Source organism: Gymnodraco acuticeps, unplaced genomic scaffold (genome assembly GCF_902827175.1).
Source record: "Gymnodraco acuticeps unplaced genomic scaffold, fGymAcu1.1, whole genome shotgun sequence".
In the NCBI taxonomy this organism is placed as follows: domain Eukaryota; kingdom Metazoa; phylum Chordata; class Actinopteri; order Perciformes; family Bathydraconidae; genus Gymnodraco; species Gymnodraco acuticeps.
The window spans coordinates 2,407,501-2,427,193 of record NW_022989755.1 but is presented as its reverse complement, the minus strand read 5'-3'; the positions used below and the strand labels follow the sequence as shown (position 1 = coordinate 2,427,193).

At 42.1% G+C, this 19,693-nt stretch overlaps 1 protein-coding gene across 1 annotated transcript in view; it reads left to right on the top strand.

The window, feature by feature from the left end:
• The first annotated feature begins 278 nt into the window (after window positions 1–278).
• cunh10orf90 (chromosome unknown C10orf90 homolog) overlaps window positions 279–19,693 on the top strand; it is a 23,253-nt gene continuing 3,838 nt past the window's right edge. The window contains exons 1-8 of the mRNA XM_034212533.1: window positions 279–454; window positions 558–1,308; window positions 2,573–2,639; window positions 5,060–5,151; window positions 7,109–8,381; window positions 16,882–17,034; window positions 17,326–17,450; window positions 17,902–18,074. Of these exons, the coding sequence (XP_034068424.1) occupies window positions 718–1,308; window positions 2,573–2,639; window positions 5,060–5,151; window positions 7,109–8,381; window positions 16,882–17,034; window positions 17,326–17,450; window positions 17,902–18,006 (2,406 nt within the window). The 5' untranslated portion in view covers window positions 279–454; window positions 558–717 and the 3' untranslated portion in view covers window positions 18,007–18,074. The remainder of the gene's footprint in view (window positions 455–557; window positions 1,309–2,572; window positions 2,640–5,059; window positions 5,152–7,108; window positions 8,382–16,881; window positions 17,035–17,325; window positions 17,451–17,901; window positions 18,075–19,693) is intronic.

Here is a 19,693-nt window from a genome sequence, read left to right as displayed (position 1 = left end):
TAAGTGACTCATGGAACGACATGGATAATCTCCTAATTAGTGATGCGCTATCATTTGTAAGGATGCCTGAATGTCAGAAAGTTTGATTTGCTCTTTTCAACACTGTGTCTGAATTGCAGAAATCCCAAACTGGATGGTTTAATAATTAAAACGCTGAATGTCAATGATGGTCGTTGTTTGAATGGAGATATTGTTTCTAATAGCATTGTATCAACAAGTGTTAGTTTTTTCTTTCAGCCCGCCCACCCCTCTGTCTCTTCCCATCTCCCTCTCTGTATTGGATGTTCTGCCCTTGTGCTCAGTAAGTCCTTTGTTCGGCAAAGCATCCCTCACATAGCTAAATGCTTCACTGGAGACAGTACCCACTAGCACCTAGTTTGTAACAAGACAGAGTGTTTGCTTCCTAAACCACCAAGGAATGAAGAGTTGGGAGCAAGTGAAAGAGGATGGATTGGTAAGTATCAGTAACACAGGAGCGGAGTAATGAAAGCAGGGTATTTTTGTACATAGAATATATGCAACTATTTCTAATGGCAATGTGAACCTTCTCAAAACAGATCAACGATGACCTCCTGCATTCTTGTAGCTTATTCCTCGAAGTGCATATCAGGCATGCCTCATGGTAAGAAGTCCTATTGAGCTAGGGGAGTCTGATTAATACCGTAAAGGGCTTTCATTGTGGGCTGAAACTCGAGGCTGGTTACCTGAGCTCCTAGGATGACTCTCCGCACGCCAGCTGCCCATCTACGGAGAGCTCCGAGCTGGAGGAAATCCGCAGATGAGTCCTACTGGGAGAGCTTAATACCAGAAGGAGAGGCTTTGCCCCGGGTTTCTCGTCCTCCACAGGCACCACGGCCCCAGAGTGCCATTGAAGGACGACAGCTGGACGGCTGGCTCGAGCACCTACAGAGAATAGAGAGGGAACTTCTGAGAGCCCCAGTTCATGATCAGGTTCCAGCTTTCAGTGATCGGACATCATCCATGCCTGCTCTCCACAAAGAGGCAACCGGACGTGCCTGGAGACAGCCAGGGATCCCGTCTTTCAGCAGGGGTTCATCTTCATGTGGGAGTCCCAGTCGGTGTGAGAGTTCGCTGGGCAGCCAGGAGTCCCTCCAAACAGGGTTTATTTCTCCTCCAGAGCACAGAGGAAGCTGGGAGAGAGCTCATATGATGCAGGCACCAAAGAAGGAGCAGGCTCATCTCAGTAATATTGCTCCAGTCAAAATTGGATGGCTGCCAATCCAAAGAAGAGTGATGATGGTGGCTGATGCTTGCCACCAAAAGTTTGCGGACCAATCTGCAGGCCAGGTAAAACACACAAAACCTAACCAAAGCTTTAACATATATTCAGAAAGATTTCTTAAAGAATATTGAGTAAAACAGTGACACCCGTTGCCTTTTAAAAGGAAGGAAGTAACCAATTATATTTGACTATGCCTCCTGTCTTTAATATAAGATATATTTTGAAGCATTCTTCCCTCAAACATTTGTTCTTCCATGTATCAACCTTTTAAAATGTGCCTTTCAAAGACCCTGAACTTATTTACCCTGGACTTGGTACTAACGTCCTCTCAGGCTGTGTGACTTTCGTTCTGACTTGTCAGTGACACATTTTAAGCTCTGTAAGTCTGAAGGTAAAGCAGTGTGTAATGGAGGCAAGGCCCTGACTCAAACACACAGTGCTACAGAGAGCCATTTGTAGTCAAGTCTCAGTTACCCAGGGCAAAGGCACAGCTCAGGCATCCTTTGAAAACTGCTTACTCTGCAGGAACTACACACATTCTCTAAAGGTTTGCGACTCATTTGGAGCTGTGAGATTGAGCTTTGTGCCCTGAGAGGATGCAAGTCAATGTACAGAGAACATTCAATGGGAGCAGAGGCTATTACAGATAATATGACTTTCAAAATCGATAAGTTGCTGTGCTGTACCAGGGCTTCAACTGAGCTGATGCACAAAGCACATCCCTTCCCTTGTGACTTTTCAATTCAACCTCACTGACTTTGCTATTATGTGCCAGTGCCGGGATTTTTAGGGGATTTTTAAGGACAGGAACTTTATTTTAAAAAATGGGAGAATGTTCATGAGCCCTGGTTTATGTTCTAAGGAATAGCTTGACATTCTGGGGAAATACACATTGCTCTCTTAGCTGAGAGGTGGATCAGAAGATTGATAACACTCATGGCTGTAGCCTATACGAAATATCTTGTACCACAATTAGCGTAGCGTTGCACAAAGACTAAAAACAAGGAAGAATTACATATGGGGATAGCTAGCAAGTTTTTTTAATTGGTTTACACAAACAAGATACAATCTCTTAATTAGTGAGTATTAAAGTTTGTCGTATATGTGTTGTTACCTTCATGAAGAACCAAGCTACCATTTTCCATGTTTCCAATCTTTGTGAGAGGCTTAGCTAACAGGCTGCTCGCTTTCTATTTATATCAGCTCCATATTTACCATCAAACATGAGTGATGTGATTGTGTGATCTTATCTAAATGCGAGAATGAAAGTGAATACGTGTTTTTCCAAAAATATTACACTTTTCTTTCTAATGGGCTGTTTCTTTATAGTTGAAATTGAAACAAGCCATCACTCCAACCTTTCAGAAGAATCGAACAGCAGCCAACAGGCACCATGGTATGTAAGCTCTTGATTTTTGCTGTATGTGTTTACAATAAAAAAATAGAACTGCAGGGTTTTCAGTTGAGTAATCACTCGTTTGCAATCACTGTCCCCACGTACACACACAAAGCCTCACACACACTTGACCTCCATACCAAATGTCAGCATCCTGGTTCAAATATTGTGGTTGCCAGAGGCTGGAGAAATTGTTGTGGACATACAAACCAACAGCACGAACTATAGTGCCGGATGCATCCTAAAATAATCTCCTAATACCAATCAAATCTCCATTATGCAACACTGATTGTTATGTCAAAGTTGTACCTTGAAGAAAAAGGTCAAACATAATTAAAAAACATGAAGTTACTCTCTTGCACAACAGAAAATTGCCTGAACACCCAAAGGTTCCATTTCAATGGATGTTTAGTGCCTGATCAGTGCAAGAACAAATATGGCCGAGGGGTAACTGCAGGGGCTGGGTTGGCTAGAGGGAGAATAAAAAGCTTATTTCAGGGCTGACTAGCTATATAGTCTGCACCCCTGTCCTCTTTAAAGAGTTCACACTGTAAGTATGAACACTTTAAACAACCTTCTGCTCCTAAAATAAAATCAATTTCAAGTACCACGTCCTGACTGTTGTTCCAGTCTTTAGGCAGGATTTCAGGTAAAGGAAAGGCGCTATTAGGTGAGGGAAAAGAGAAGGAAAGGGAGGCGGGGGGAGGCAGAAAGATAAGGAGAGATGCAGACTGATTGAAGAAGGAGCCCTGTTAATCTTCGAACATGGCAGGCCCATACTCTCTGAGTTTGATCTGAGGTTGGATCTTTCAGCCCTGTCCTTGTTTATACCAGAGATTATCCTGGCAAGGCTCGGGTTGCCTGCAGAATTCAAAGCAATCTATCCATGGCAGCAAGGAACTCTTATAGAAACGGAGTGTTTCAAGTATTAACCTTAATGGCATCATATACTGTAGGCTACACATTATTAGTTACGTGCACAGGCTGTAAGATAGGATGAAAAGTATCATCTACAGTAAATATAAAGTGTAACATAATGTCATGCTAGGTCTGATTATTTATTCATCAAGCCTTATGAAGCATGATAGCTTCTGTTCAACCCTTTAATATTAAAGAATAATCGAAGAAAAACTTGCATTTCACATGGAATATCTCCAGCAATGCCCTTAGATAAATTATAAATCTGATAGCCAATCAAATCGGCAATAGATGTCACATTTTGAGTTACTTCACAGTGAATAATTATGCTACTCAGGTGCATCAAATTTGCCACGGCTGAAATCCCAGCAATGAGTTAGAGAAAGATGATCGACAATAAACAAACATTTCTATGCAGAACTGCCTCCAAATATGTCTTGTTTCGGTGCTGGTTGCTTTCCCTCAGCTGTCAGTATATTTAAATCCACAATTCCACATCTGAAAAACAAATGAGACTATCAGAAATTCCTTCCACAATTCCTCCAACTGACTCGGTTACACTCCAGCTAGCAAATTATTCCACCACTTTCTCATTCCCTTTCTCCCTCTTTCTGGTTCTTTCTTTCTGACAACCCTTGCAGAATCATACTTGAGGTCCATTTGCAGACCCTCAGTGCCTTCTCTTCCACAAAAGTCACATTTACTGGACAAAATGGCCCCAATGTTAATGAACAGATGATAATAAAATTGGATTTTGTGCTCCAAGGGCCATCATGTTTAGTTAGACAGACTAGCCAATTTCCACACATACTATTTAGATTAAACTTAATGGGGATGAGGAATACATTGGGAGGGTTGTGATTTCAGAGGGTGTTTGCCATATGGTCCTGCTTCTTTATTTTCCGTCGGGATGTTAAGCTGCTGTTGATTCAGAAAAAAAGGTAATTCAAGCCAGGAAGTAGAGAGAAGCTCTTTCTGGGGGCACAAGTTAATATGGGGCCCTTTACAAAGAAATCAATTAGATGTGATGGCAGCAAGTAGAACAATGTGAGTGAAAGAGACCAGAGGACCCCTATGTAGATACAACTTTTTGTTTTTCAGGTCCAATCACATTTTCAAAGTGGTGCAATTTTCACCTTGTCTCTTATTTTTTCACTTAAAATGAAAAACGGATTACGCATTCGAGGGGTTATCCCAAAGTGAGAGCCAGTCGCCATGGTAACAGCAGCAGGTGGAAATGCAGCCAGACAAGCCGTCGGGCTGGCAATGGAGTATCAGTCAGGGCTGAGAGGCAGACTAGTGAAGTTGCCCGGCCTCCTGAGGATGCAGAGAAGTGGCTCTGGGGTGGTGCTAGATTCACTTTACTGTGCCAACATCAATTATTGACAGTGTCAACATTGACACACAGGAAGGAAGGCCTAAGTTCTGTTTGTGTGTGTGTGAAAGAGAGAGAGAGCATGTCTTGTGAGCAATGTGACAGTTTGTTTTGCTTGTATACATAGATGGAGAGGTGGAGAGGAGTCACAACAGTCTAAGTGCTTTGGGTGTGAAGACGTGGCAGTCACCTGACCAAGAGTCTCACAAAATTCAACAGGTAATGTACGATTGTTTTACACTTTTTTTACATTTAGGTAGGATGATGACGTATATCAGTGGGTCTGTGTGTGTTGGGAGTGCATAGTATGTCAGCCTGGACACTGAGGTGACATTAAGTCTTCTAATAGTAGTCTTATGCTTGATAACACCGTGCTCTTGTGCAAATTATTTTATACATTCTTTCGCAAAGTATAGAAGTTAGGTTCACATTTGCTTATGTATTGATGTTGCTTATACTTATAGCATTTCTACAATGTTTGTATATTTATTTTGTTAAATATATAATAATAATTATGAAGTAAAGAGAATAGAAAATAAAGAAACTATATAAGGGCCTTATTTATATCCACAATGATAAAAAAAAGTTGAAAGCACTCCTATTAAACATTTGTTATACATACAATAGACAAAAGTTTAAATTTTCATTTGGACTTAATTTAGTCTAATCTCACTTGTCTCTGGGACACCCAGACTCCTAGATTTTTCTGACCACTCACTTTTGCCAAAAGAGAGTCCAAGAAATGGCCGTAAATAATAAATGGTGCAAGCCATTTGTTTAAAAGCTAAGGGAAATTACATTGATTTAAAGTGTAGCATTCCGTGGGGAAAACTATGAAAACATATTTTCAGATTGCATTACTTACATTTAACCAAAACAATTAAAATATGCTCAATGGAACTTGGAACAAATTATAGAAAATATAGCAGGTCAAGCTTTGATACCTCTTTGGAATTGCTCAGTCCCTGAAATAAAAAGGATAATAAAAGACTTGTGATCAAGATAAAGGCCGATGGCAGACTTATTTTCTTATGGACCTTATTTGCACGGATGTCAGAGTCTGTGTGCTGTCTGCCTGCTAAAAGCCTTTATCCAAAGCATTGCCAAATGAGACATGTTATGCAAATGAAAAACAAAGTCTAATTCTGTCCTTATGGAATATTTAACTGGTCGAAGTGGACTACATTGCCTGCAATTTTAATTATCACTTTCATAATCTCAAGTTATTAAATGAGTGCATTTGTTTACATTTGATCGTCATAGAGAAAATGTATCAGTGGACTGCTGCAAGTATTTTAAATAATTTACTACGGTACTGTACGCCTTTTCCAAACAGTTTACTCTCTTTGATGAAAAGTGTTCACCACAAAGTGTCATGCAAAAGCATGTTCAGAGGAAAAATCACATACTTTGTTTTGAAATTAGGTTTATGGAACAATAATGAATTAGGGATCAGGATGTTATGTTGCATCAGGGCAGTGGTGAAAAAAGGTACTAAAATATTTACCTGAGTAAAAGTATCACCACAGTTTAAAATACACTGTTACAAGCAAAATACCTATATTCAAAAGTACAAAGTATTAGCATCAAACTTTTCTTAAAGAACAGAAATTGATCACAAAAGCACTTCCTTACAGCTCTTGAGAACATGTACTTGGTTACCATCATATACAGTCTATGGTTACCATGCATCAGGGACAAATCCATATTTCTTAATGTTCTAAAAAGCACCTTCAGAATCCTCTGGCCCAAGGACCGGAATCTGTGCATTTTTCTTTTTTTTCCATTTCTTATTAGGATAGAGTCTCATTGTGCTTCTGTGTGCTGGCTTTGCCTCACTGTGTCAAGCATGGGGAGAGTCATCTGACTAAAGAACAAACAGCAAAGCCCTTAAGAAAGTCAAGACAGCTGACCCGCCGTTGAAATGTTCTATTAGAGATTATGTCATGTTGTCAATATGTCATGCCGTATCAAATTAAGTTCTGCTTCATTTTCTGTACTTGCCACACAAGAGCTCAATTGACCAGATGAACGTACTGTACAGCATGTCTACTGTGTTGATTAATGACTAAACATTTAGCAGGAGGCATTAGCAAAAACAGAAGGGTGGAATGGGGTTTCCATGCATAATTAAGTATCTTTATCATTTAAAATCTCTTTTATCCACATGCTGCAGGTGCCAGAAAAACGAAGCTTTCCTGCTGCTGAAGGGGACAGACCTGTAGGCTGGCAAGCTCTGAGGAGAGCCTGGAATACCAAGAGGGTGTCGGTTTTCCCTGGAGGCAGTCAGTCCAACGAGCCCCCCATAGGGACAAGCTCAGACACCAACAGGAAGCCACCTCTGATGAAATCAACCAGCATAGACCCCCACAAGCCTCCTCCTCCATATCGAAACACTTTTGCTGATCCCTGCAAACCACACACTCTGCTGCAAGGGACAAGCAACACCGAAACAAACAAGTCACACGCGCCTTTGCACAGGACCAGCAGTGTTCAGCCTATAAGGGCAACCCCCCCACTGTTCACCGCCTCACAGGCAAACTCCGCTGTGACAACAATCATCCCTCAGAACAAAGCTGGCTTCTCCTCTATTACCATCTCTTCTAGGAAAGTGTGCAGATCATCTAGTTTGCCTGGCCGAAACCCCTTTTCCAACTCCCCTTCTCCACCACTGGCCCACCAACCCATGGACCCAAACTCCATGCAGGTCACAGTGCAGAGGAAGGCCACTATAGTCAAAGTCACAGAGCAAAGGATGACTTCCGGGCCTGTCATGAATGCAAAAAGCACAACCTCACCAACTAGCCACACTTTGGACACAGTGGTGCACAGAAGAAAGGCTACCATCATCAAAGTAACGGAGCACACAGAGAGCTACAGTCCAGCCAAGGCAGGGGCCGGGACCCCGAGGCACCCGGAGTACAGACACAGCTACACAGAGGGAGTGTACAATGAAGACAGCATGTGGAGTGAGGGGAATCATTCACAACACACTTCACATCACCCTGTAGAATCCACAAAGTCGCCAAACTCTGCTGTAGAAACAAATACATCCAACTTAAACGCAGAGCAAAATGGTGGGACATTACACAGATCCTCTCTGAAGCTTTTTTTCAGCAAACCCCCTGCTATAGCAGCCCCCGAGGTTTCCCCAGAAGCTGTTGGACAGAGATCGGGCAGGCCTAGCAGACCACTGAGCTGCTATGGCAATATGTTTGGACACACTGAGCCAAGTGAAGACATTTTGAGACAACCAGCCATCAGGAAATGGAGCTTTGGGCTTCCACAAGAGACCAATATCAACCCTGTGAACTCTGACAGTGTCTTCAGCCGGCCGTCATCAGCAAACGAAGCGCCAGACGCACCGAACGGAGGCCAGAAAGAAAGATGGCCGCCTGAGAATTCAGAGAGGAGAGCGTCCCCCAGTCTGACTCTCATCCAGGCCCGGGGTAGGTTTCTCTGTCCCCCCTTGACAGTCTTCCTGTCAGCACACAGGCTCCCTTTGTCTCTGATCTCCATTTTCAAACGATGGCGATGTCTAAATATTAGGGCTGTCAGTTGATTAAAATATTTAATCGCGATTAATCGCATGATTGTCCATAGTTAATCGCGATTAATCGCACATTTTTTATCTGTTCTAAATGTACCTTAGAGGAATATTTTTTCAAGTTTTTAATACTCTTGTCAACATATGAGTGGACAAATATGCTTTATGCTAATGTTTATTATCATTTGAACAATGACAAATATTCTCATGAATATTAAACACAACAACCTCTGAACATTACAAATATTCGCCTCAATTCAACCTGGAACCTCTCTCATACAATAATACAACACAAATGGTGTGTGTGTGTGTGTGTGTGTGTGTGTGTGTGTGTGTGTGTGTGTGTGTGTGTGTGTGTGTGTGTGTGTGTGTGTGTGTGTGTGTGTGTGTGTGTGTGTGTGTGTTGTGTGTGTGTGTGTGTGTGTGTGGTGTGTGTGTGTGATGGATCGTTGGAGCTATGTGCAACTCAAGGCATATGCTCGAACGGGAGCTGCCTGGACGCTGCAATCATGTTGCGCACTATCCGTGCTGAGTGTGCTGACTTTTCGTACAATGTCCCACTGTCTGGCTTCCTGCATAAAGTCAAGTGCTCGGCGCAGTTGTGGCGAAATGTCGCTCCTCTGTTTTCATTTAAACAGCTCCATATCCGTTAGCGCAACTAGCTAGCACCAGATGCTAACAACAACAATGCACGTAAGGTCACTCTCTCGCTCGCTCGGGCCACACATACACACACCCTCCCGGTCCTCCAGATGGCCAGTCGGTGCCTGCCGGTGAGCGTGGAAGTGTGGTCTGCCACAAGCGGGCGGCAGGAGCGGGGCTGTCAGCATCAGCTTGTAGATGGTATTTTAAACTCGATGCGCTCTGAAACTACGGGGCGGCCGAGGACAAAAAATACACATGCGTTAATCGCGTTAAAATAATTAGTGGCGTTAATTTTTTTTTGCGTTAACGCGTTATTAACGCGTTATTAACGCGTTAACTTGACAGCCCTACTAAATATACATCTCCTCTGTGCCGTGTGTGTGTGTGTTCTAGCTTCAAGTTGTTGCACACCCTGCAGCGTTCTGGGGTTGAACTCTCAGGTTTGATATTGTCTTTCCAATGATGTCTTATTGATAGGCGTTATAAGATTGTACTGGATTGTTCCTTTATCTGCTGCCTTAAGTGCAATTGACATATATCTGCGCCAATGTCAAACAGTATTGCTTTGACACAGAGGCCCATTGGTACCTACAAGTTTTCTCATTTTCACCTTCTTTCATTTCCCCCACACATTTCTTTGCATGTATAATCTAGTCTAATTTTTTTGCTGACAGCACAGGGGAGGACGACAAAATCACAAGCTGCTAAACATGGTGAAAATAAAGCATTATGATTTGTTTGGCATCCAGATCCTGTGATGTACTCTATAACATTTAGGTTTATTTCTTTGTAATATTCTAGTGAGGGGACACAACTCTATTGGCACATTCAGGGGCCAGTCCATGAAAGCTTTGTATTTCAGATGTAATGCTTGGTTTTTGGTTGTGGTTCGATAAACCAAAGCGAGTTTTAACGTAATGAGTTGTGTTCTACATTTTGGTAAATAGACTTTCTCACTGAGAATTAGATAAGAAGATCGATACCTCTCAAAAATATCAAGAGTGCTATTGATCTTCCTATTTAACTCTTGGCAAGAAAGTAAATACATTTATTAAATAAAATGTCAAATTTGGTCTATTTAAAGTTAGAGGTAATTCTCCATCAAACAAATGCAGAGCTGTTTGAAAGTGTTATTGGTCAAGTTGTATCTCAAGCCTCAGTTATTACATTTAACATCAAGATGCAAGTTATTTGTATGTAATGCTTCAGCTGAGCATTACATGAGAAGATGATGTTGTTGTGTTTATCTTTTGACACTCCAGGATAAAAAAAAACTGGGAATTGAAAGTTTTTCCATTAAGTCTGAACTCCTAATTTGGGACTTACCCTGAGACAAGTCCTAGTTTTGAGACCACAGTTCTAAAATGGATGTGAAGTGTGTGCAATATCCTCACAAGGAACAAAATAAAACATTGTAATATGTTTAATTATGGGTATTTTTGGATTGCTGAATATCCAGGTAAAACGTAAAATAAGAAGGGAGTATTTTGCTGAGTGTGTTTCTTTGTTCACAATGTCTTAGCTCTGTGTGAAATAATTAATCGTCTTTATCACATTCATTAAGAGAGTCATCAATTAATTAAAAAAGCCTGTAGGCAACATCATTTAAATTGAAATGCTCAAGACCTGGAAGACATTATTCAACATCTGAAATCCTCCTCCTGTAGCCTCGATATTATTCCGACAGGATTTTTCAAAACTGTTTTTCCCTGCATGGCCTAAGATATACTACACATAGTAAACAACTCTCTTCAATCAGGTGTATTTCCGCAGGCCCTGAAAACTGCAGTAATTAAAGCGCTCCTAAAAAAGCATAACTTAGACACAACCGTAATGAATAATTACAGGCCAATATCAAACCTTCCTTTTTTAAGCAAATTGATTGAAAAAGTTGTTTTTCAACAGTTGGGTCATTTCATGTTTTTAAATGACGGTTTTGATGTGTTTCAGTCGGGCTTTAGACCTAACCACAGCACTGAAACTGCACTTGTAAAGGTCTTAAATGACATTCATTTAAACACAGACAGTGGCAGAATATCAGTTTTAGTATTATTAGATCTCAGTGCTGCCTTTGATACTGTTGACCACAACATATTGTTAGACCGTCTAGAAAACTGGGTGGGAGTTTCAGGAACAGCTCTAAACTGGTTTAGCTCCTACTTAAAGGACAGAAAAAACGTTGTCTCAATAGGCAACTACACATAAACTTTGACAAATATGTCATGCGGGGTTCCTCAAGGCTCCATCTTAGGACCTTTGCTTTTTAATATTTATATGCTACCTCTGGCTGAAATTATTAAAAAGAGCGATCTAAGCTATCACATCTATGCAGACTACACCCAGATTCAGCTAATTACCGCTGGTGTCTTATTTCTCTTTTCTTTAGTTTTCTAGCCCCTCATGCTATAATCATGTGTATTTTCTCCATTCCTGTTCATGTGTCTTCTCGCAATTATCACTGGCCCCGTGTATCTCCTAATCGCTATAACCGGCCTGCTCTCATCTATCCCACATGCTCCACTGAGATCCAACATCTAGTTTCAGGTGGCCTGTGGAATTGCCAGTCAGCTGTTCCTAAGGCTGACTTAATCTCTGGCTACGCCTCCCTGCAGTCTCTGGATTTCCTTGCTTTCACTGAGACCTGGATTACTCCATTCAACACATCCACCCCAGGAGCTCTCTCCACAGCATATTCCTTCTCCCATACACCCAGACCCACTGGCAGAGGAGGTGGCACTGGTCTCCTGCTATCTCCCAAATGGAGCTTTTCCCTCTTCAAGCTACCTAACTTCACTCCTTCCACCTTTGAATTCCATGCCGTCACAGTAACCCATCCTATACAATTAACCATTGTTGTTCTCTACCGTCCACCAGGCGCCTTGGGGGACTTCTTGGAGGAATTAGATAATCTCCTCTCACACATCCCTGAAACTGGCCCTCCCGCTGTACTTCTCGGAGACTTCAACCTCCAGACAGGGAAGATAGACGAACTGACATCTCTGTTAACCGCCTTTGCGTTCTCACTGTCTCCTTCCCCACCAACTCATAAAGCTGGCAATGTCCTTGATCTCATATTCTCAAGGAACTGCGCTACTTCTAACCTCTCTTTAAACCCGCTCCACACATCCGATCACTTTTTCATTTCATTCTCTCTACCCCTTTCCAAACATAACAAACTAATCTCTTCTCATCCTGCACCTGTCCGCCGTAACCTTCGTTCCCTCTCCCCCTCTACCTTTGCCTCATCGGTGCTCTCAGCCCTCCCTTCCTCGGACTCGTTCCAACTACTACCTCCAAACTCTGCTGCAGAAACTCTCCTCTCTACTCTCTCATCCACTCTGGACTCTCTCTGTCCTCTCACATCTCGGCAGGCTCGTCAGTCCCCTCCTGCTCCCTGGCTAAATGATGCACTGCGTGCTAATAGAACCGTCCTTAGGGCAGCAGAGCGGAAACGGTGGAAATCCAAACACTGTGACGACCTCCTAACCTATCAGGCTCTCCTCTCCTCTTTCTCTGCTTCGATCTCTCAGGCAAAAAGCACTTTCTTTCAAGATAAGATCCAATCTTCCTATTCCAATCCCAAAAAAACTATTTTCCATCTTCTCCACCCTCTTGGACCCTCCCAAAGCCCCTCCCCCCTCCTCACTTCTGTCAAGCGACTTTGTTATCCACTTTGAAAAAAAGGTTGATGATATTCGCTCTTCTTTTTCTGACTCCCCTTTACTCACCGCTGGGTCACCAGACCCTCCTTCCACCCACACACTAACCTCCTTTTCCCCTCTCTCTCCAAGTGAGGTTCTCACCCTCATTACCTCTGCCCGCCCTACCACCTGTCCTCTGGACCCCATCCCTTCAAACCTCCTTCAGACTATCGCTCCTGATATTCTACCGTTTCTCTCCCATTTCATCAACACTTCTCTAACTTCTGGTCACTTTCCAAACAGTCTCAAGGAGGCAAGAGTAAACCCTCTCCTAAAGAAACCCACTCTCAACCCGTCAGATGTTATAAACTACAGGCCTGTCACTCTACTCCCGTTCCTGTCTAAATCACTTGAACGCGCTGTCTTTAAACAACTCTCCTGTTATCTCCATCAGAACAACCTTCTGGATCCGCACCAGTCTGGTTTCAAGGCAGGTCACTCCACAGAAACTGCTCTCATTGCTGTCACTGAGGAACTGCACACTGCCAAAACAGCATCCCTCTCCTCTGTCATCATCCTGTTGGACCTGTCTGCTGCATTCGACACGGTGAATCATCAGATCCTCCTTCGCATTCTCCAAAAACTTGGAGTTTCAGGCTCTGCACTTTCCCTCCTCACCTCATACATCAAAGACCGTACCTACAGGGTAACTTGGAGAGGGTCTGAGTCCGACCCTTGTCAATTAACTACAGGGGTCCCTCAGGGCTCTGTTCTTGGTCCCCTCCTCTTCTCCCTGTACACAAACTCGCTCAGATCAGTCATTAGCCCGCATGGTTTTTCATACCACTGCTACGCTGACGACACCCAATTAATTCTGTCTTTTCCCCGCTCAGAGACCCAGGTCGTCGCACTCATCTCTGCTTGTCTAGCTGACATCTCTCAGTGGATGTCTGCTCATCACCTCAAGCTCAACCTTGACAAGACTGAGCTGCTTTTCCTTCCGGGAAAAGATTGTCCCACTCTTGACCTAACAATCAACATCGGCACCTCAGTTGTTTCCCCGACTCAGACTGCAAGGAATCTGGGGGTGACCCTAGATAACAACCTGTCCTTCACTGCAAACATCGCTGCTACAACCCGTTGCTGCAGATACACGCTTTACAACATCAGGAAGATACGTCCCCAGCTGACACAGAAAGCGACGCAGGTTCTGGTCCAGGCTCTCGTCATCTCACGCCTAGACTACTGCAACTCCCTCCTGGCTGGTCTACCTGCATGTGCCATCCGACCTCTGCAGCTCACCCAGAATGCAGCGGCTCGTTTGGTCTTCAACCTTCCTAAATTTTCCCACACCACTCCGCTCCTCCGCTCCCTTCACTGGCTTCCGGTAACTGCTAGAATCCACTTCAAGACACTGGTACTTGCTTACCATGCTGCGAATGGATCTGGCCCTTCGTACATCCAGGACATGGTTAAACCGTACACCCCAGCGCGTGCACTACGCTCTGCATCAGCCAAACGACTCGCTACACCCTCGATGCGAGGGGGACCCAAGTTCCCATCAGCAAAAACACGTGGGTTTGCTATCCTGGCTCCAAGATGGTGGAATGAGCTCCCCATTGACATCAGGACAGCAGATAGCTTGCACATCTTCCGGCGCAAACTGAAAACTCATCTCTTTCGACTCCACTTCGAGCGATCGAATTATTAAAAAAGCACTTATATACTAATAAAGGACTGGCTTATCTAAACCCAGTTGAGTAGCACTTGAAATGTTTGGCTCTATGAAACCTGATGTACTTATATGATTCTGTTTTCTTCAAGGTTGTGTCTTCCTGGTCGAATGTACTTATTGTAACGGCCCGTCTACACTACAGGCGTCAAAAAATGCTTTCAACGCTTCGCCCATTCATTTGAATGGGGTGACGTAGGATATTTTCAAACTTCGCCGAACTGCATTGTGGGTAGCATGGCAAGGCGTCGCAAGCATCGCGAGCGTCTATCGGCGTCAAAAGTTGAACAATGTTCAACTTTTGAGGCTCGATGCTTGCTCGAAGCTGGCGTCAGCCAATCAAATCCTGTTTATGCAAATCCCGCCAGTACAAGCGCTAGCCAATCAAACCGCGTGCAAGCTGGGAGAGCCAGACCGCAGTTCATTTCCTCATATTCCAAACGAGAAATTACGGTAGCAAATCACCCGGTTCTTTATGACCAGAACTATTTACCGGGATACAAACCGGAGCAACCAGGCATGGAGGGAGGTGGCAGAGACAGTGGGTGAAACTGGTAGGTTTTCGCCTGTTTGTGGAGTTTATATCCAGTTTACTTCGTTTTAACATTGCTATTGCTTTGTATGTCGGGGGCGGAAGATTCATGTGATTGGTTGTTGGTCGCGTTGCTCGCAAAAAATTGCCAAGCTTCAGACACGCCCAGCTTCAAGCTTTTTTGACGCCTGTAGTGTAGACGGGCCGTAAGTCGCTTTGGATAAAAGCGTCAGCTAAATGCAATGTAATGTAATGTAATTTATTTTAAAATCACACCAGGAGACTATTCTCCGATTAGAACACTGAGCAAGTGTATTCAGCACATCACTGACTGGATGACTCAGAACTTTCTCCAACTGAACAAACAAAAAACTGAGATCATTGTTTTTGGAGCAAAGAAGGACCGATTAAAAGTAATCGCAGAGCTTCAGTCGGCAGACTACAAAACCACTAATAAAGCCAGAAATCTAGGTGTAGTGATGGACTCAGACCTGAATTTCAACAGCCACATTACAACAGTCATTAGGTCTGCTTATTATCACCTGTAGAATATGTTGAGGATTAAAAAACGAATGTCACAACAGGACTTAGAAAAGCTTGTCCATGCTTTTATTTTCAGTAGACTCGACTACTGCAATAGTGTATTCACAGGGCTGACAAAAAAATCCATCAGAAAACTGAAGCTGATTCAGAACGCTGCTGCACGTGTCCTCACTAACACTAAAAGAGTGGATCACATCAGTCCGGTTCTGAAATCTCTACATTGGCTTCCAGTCGACCAAAGAATTGATTTGAAAGTACTATTGCTAGTTTTTAAATCATTACATGGTTTAGGACCAAAGTATATTGTTGAACTCCTACATAATTACGAGCCATCAAGGCAGGGGCGGACTGGCCATTGGGAATACCGGGGGTTTCCCCGGTGGGCCGGAGGGCCAAAAAAAATAAAAATAAAAATAAATCAAAATAATAATAATAATTTGTTTTGCCTAAATCCTACCGGCCCACATTTGTAAGTGTTCCGGCCACTCCATTTTTTGTTGTTATTGCATCAATGATCTGTTAACATTAAAATCACTAAATATATGCTGTAACTATTTTGCTCTAGGCAACTCAAGGGCTCAATTAATGTGATTACTATATGAATAATTGTCCAAAATAACATAAAATGCATAGGGTTTTTTGTTAAGTAACATACTTTCGTCGCCGGCCGGCCGATACATGCCGCGCATTAAGTGGGCCTGTCTGTCAATTAATCCCCGGGCCACTTTTTCCCCCCAGTCCGCCCCTGCATCAAGGTGCCTCACGTCTTCTGGGACGGGTCTGCTATCGGTTCCGAGAGTAACAACAAAACATAGAGAGGCAGCATTTAGCTGTTATGCCCCGACACTCTGGAACAAACTACCCAAATCATGCACGTCCGCAGAAACGCTTACTATTTTAACTCGAGACTAAAAACATATATCTTTGCCGCTGCTTTTAATTGAGATGCTCATATCCGAACTACAGTATGCCTTTTAAACATGTATTGTATACCTGTGGTGTTTATTTTGTATTATTTTATTATCTTTGCTTTGTAATGCCTGTTGTAAAATGCCATTATATAATGTGTTTTTACTGTATTTATTCCTAAAAAGTATTTTAATTTGTTTTGTAAAGCACTTTGAATTGTCGCGTAAGTGCTATATACATAAACTTGCCTTGCCTTAACATTTGATACAGTCAACCTTAAAATGAGGCAGGGATTATAAAATAGTTTTAACATCTGCCCGCGGTGCCCAGCAGCCCAACGGCAGTCAGTGTCACAGTTGTACTGTCCCTTCACTCACGTTAAAGTCTTCTTGTGTTTCAGATCCCAGCTCCAATCAGACTCAAGAGAAAGTGCTTGCCCTCAATGCAGCTGCCATCATAGCAAATATCAAACTCCAAAGACAACTTAGTAAGAAAAAACCCCCAAGTGACAGTTGTGAGAAGGTTTCTGCTGCGTCACCCCAAGGAAATACAGGTATCATAACTTCTCTCCTCCCCTCATTGTAATCAGAATTTCTCACCTTATAAAACATTGATCTTTGTTGTAATTAGCTGACAAGTTTGCAAACTCAACACTTTGTTGTCAGAGCTACATCCTTCATTGAATCAATAACAGATGTAGTCAAAATGTCTTGGCTCTTCCATACTGTGAATATTTGATTTATACCATGAAGAAAATACTACATGTCATGGCAGGCCCAGAGGGCTTCTGGGCCCAGAAATCTAAAGCCAAGGCACGTGTAAATGAAATGCTTGTTTGTGATAGATGAAGGGAAATGTATGAAGCCACATCCAGATCAAAGAACAATCGGGTGCCACAACCAGCCCCATGCTGCATTTGTTTCACTGAGTCCTGACGCTGAAAGGTCACCTCAGACTATTTCTCTACAGGTAAGTTCAGATGTTTTTTTTAGCAAATAAAACAATTTGATTGGGATTTTAGTTCTCAAAAGAAGAATGTTATGTAATAGATATGACATACAATTTGTGTATCCCTTTGGAACATTGCAATGTCTAATGCCGCATTCACATGCTCTCTGGTTTATCCCATGTGAAGTTGTTCTATTATTATGACTTATCAATCGTTGCTCTGAGTATTTTAACAGTGAAGATTCATGATGCTATCCAAGTATGCTTCTTGATTCTTCTATGATTTTGACCCTCAGGCTGAACACCAAGTACACTTACTGTAGGTGTCAACAAAAGGGAATGACACATTTTTACAGACTTACTTTGGAATGTTCCAAGGAGTGGCCCAGAGCTATATTGCAGGGGCAGTTGGAGTGGGAAGTTGGGCTTACGTCTTTTGTCAGAAAGAGCAATATGTTTCTGGTCTTGGCAGAACGCACTGCAGAGGTCCAGACCGGACTTCATCAGTCGCTCCCAGGGAAGACTGCGAGAGCTGGAACGACGGGGCGCAGGAGAGGAGGGTGCTGGCAGGTTCTGAGGACCCTCGGTCAGACGCTGCTGTCGGGCAGAGGAGAGCCCGCAGTGGCCGCTGTACCTCTCTGAACGGTACAGCACCACCCTCACCTCACTCATCAGCTGCACTGCCTATTGTCATGCTGCAGCTGCCACATCATAATCACACACATACAGGCACACAACAAAGAGCAAGCCAATTCAGACAATATGTGTGGTTTTTAATGGTCCATATAGATATAGATAGATAAATAGATAGATGGATAGATAGATAGATGGATAGATAGATAGATAGATAGATAGATAGATAGATAGATAGATAGATAGATAGATAGATAGATAGATAGCTAGATAGATAGATAGATAGATAGATAGATAGATAGATAGATCGATAGATAGATAGATTGGATGGATTGATAGATAGATAGATTAGTACTTTATTGATCCCAAATTGGGAAATGTTTGTGTTGCAGTAGCATAAAAAGACAAGGCAATGTACATAAGAGAAATTAAAACACTAGAAATAAACAATCCAAAATATTTCTGAAATAGAAAGAAAATAGCATTAAAAAGTTAAAATATATACATGTGGAAATACAAATGTACGGTAACAAAATATAAAGCAGGATATTATATCTACATTAATTGTGCAAGGAATGGATTATTAAATATTAAATGTAATATATATGTAGAATGTACAGTGGGAGTTTAAGTCCAGTTATCAAGAAAAGCTACAGTATGGAACAGAGAGTTCTCTGCCAGCCAGAGGTGATTTGTTATATCAACATCTTTTGGATTTAAATTGTGTATAGGTAACATTTTGCTTAATTATATACAACATACACATTCATTTTTGCTTTAAGAGTTGCTAAATCCACTACAACCCTCTTCTGTAAGCCAAAAGAGTGAGTTAGCAGTAGTTGATACACTATGACTACTCAATGACAACACCACATTTCCATGTTGTACTATTAAGTTTAGCAATTATGTAATCAATTATTAATTAGCTTAATCAATTATAAAACAATTGTAGAAAACACTATAAAAAACAATTTGTTATATTTGTGATTGATCACATAACCGGCCATTACATGAATAGTGTAAAAGTACATTTTCAGCTTAATATAAAGTTGAGTCTGTTTTTTATGGGAAAAAACATGAAGGAGAGAAGGAGCGAGAGAGCTGTGACTAAATATAATAAAAGCCACTTTAAGTAAGATGTGAAACAAATGGCTTTATTGCATATATATATATATATATATGCAAGTGCTCCTCTATGAAATTACAAGGTTATAGCGTGATTTAATTTCAGCAAAAATATTTCCGTGACCTTCACATTTCATTCAGCTCGCAGCCCAGTGTTATGTTTGGTGAGATTTCCATTCAGTGCCAGGCTTCACAGGCAACAATAAAGAATGTAAAGATTTGTGACAGTGATTGTGTGGCTCTTACTGCACTCTAGTGGCCAAGACGGAAAATACACCAGTGGGCAATGACTGCTGGGAAAATGGGAGATTTCTAAATCACAATTTCACAAGTGTTCATGTACAGTATACCGGATTTTGGAACCTCAACTTTCTTGCATGATAATGAAATTATACATTATAAAATATCCTGAGAAGGTCCTCATTTAAACATGTTTTCTGTTATTGTTGTGTGAGAGAGGAGGATTTCAGTCTGTTCAACATCAGGAAAAGCTAGACTGTCATACT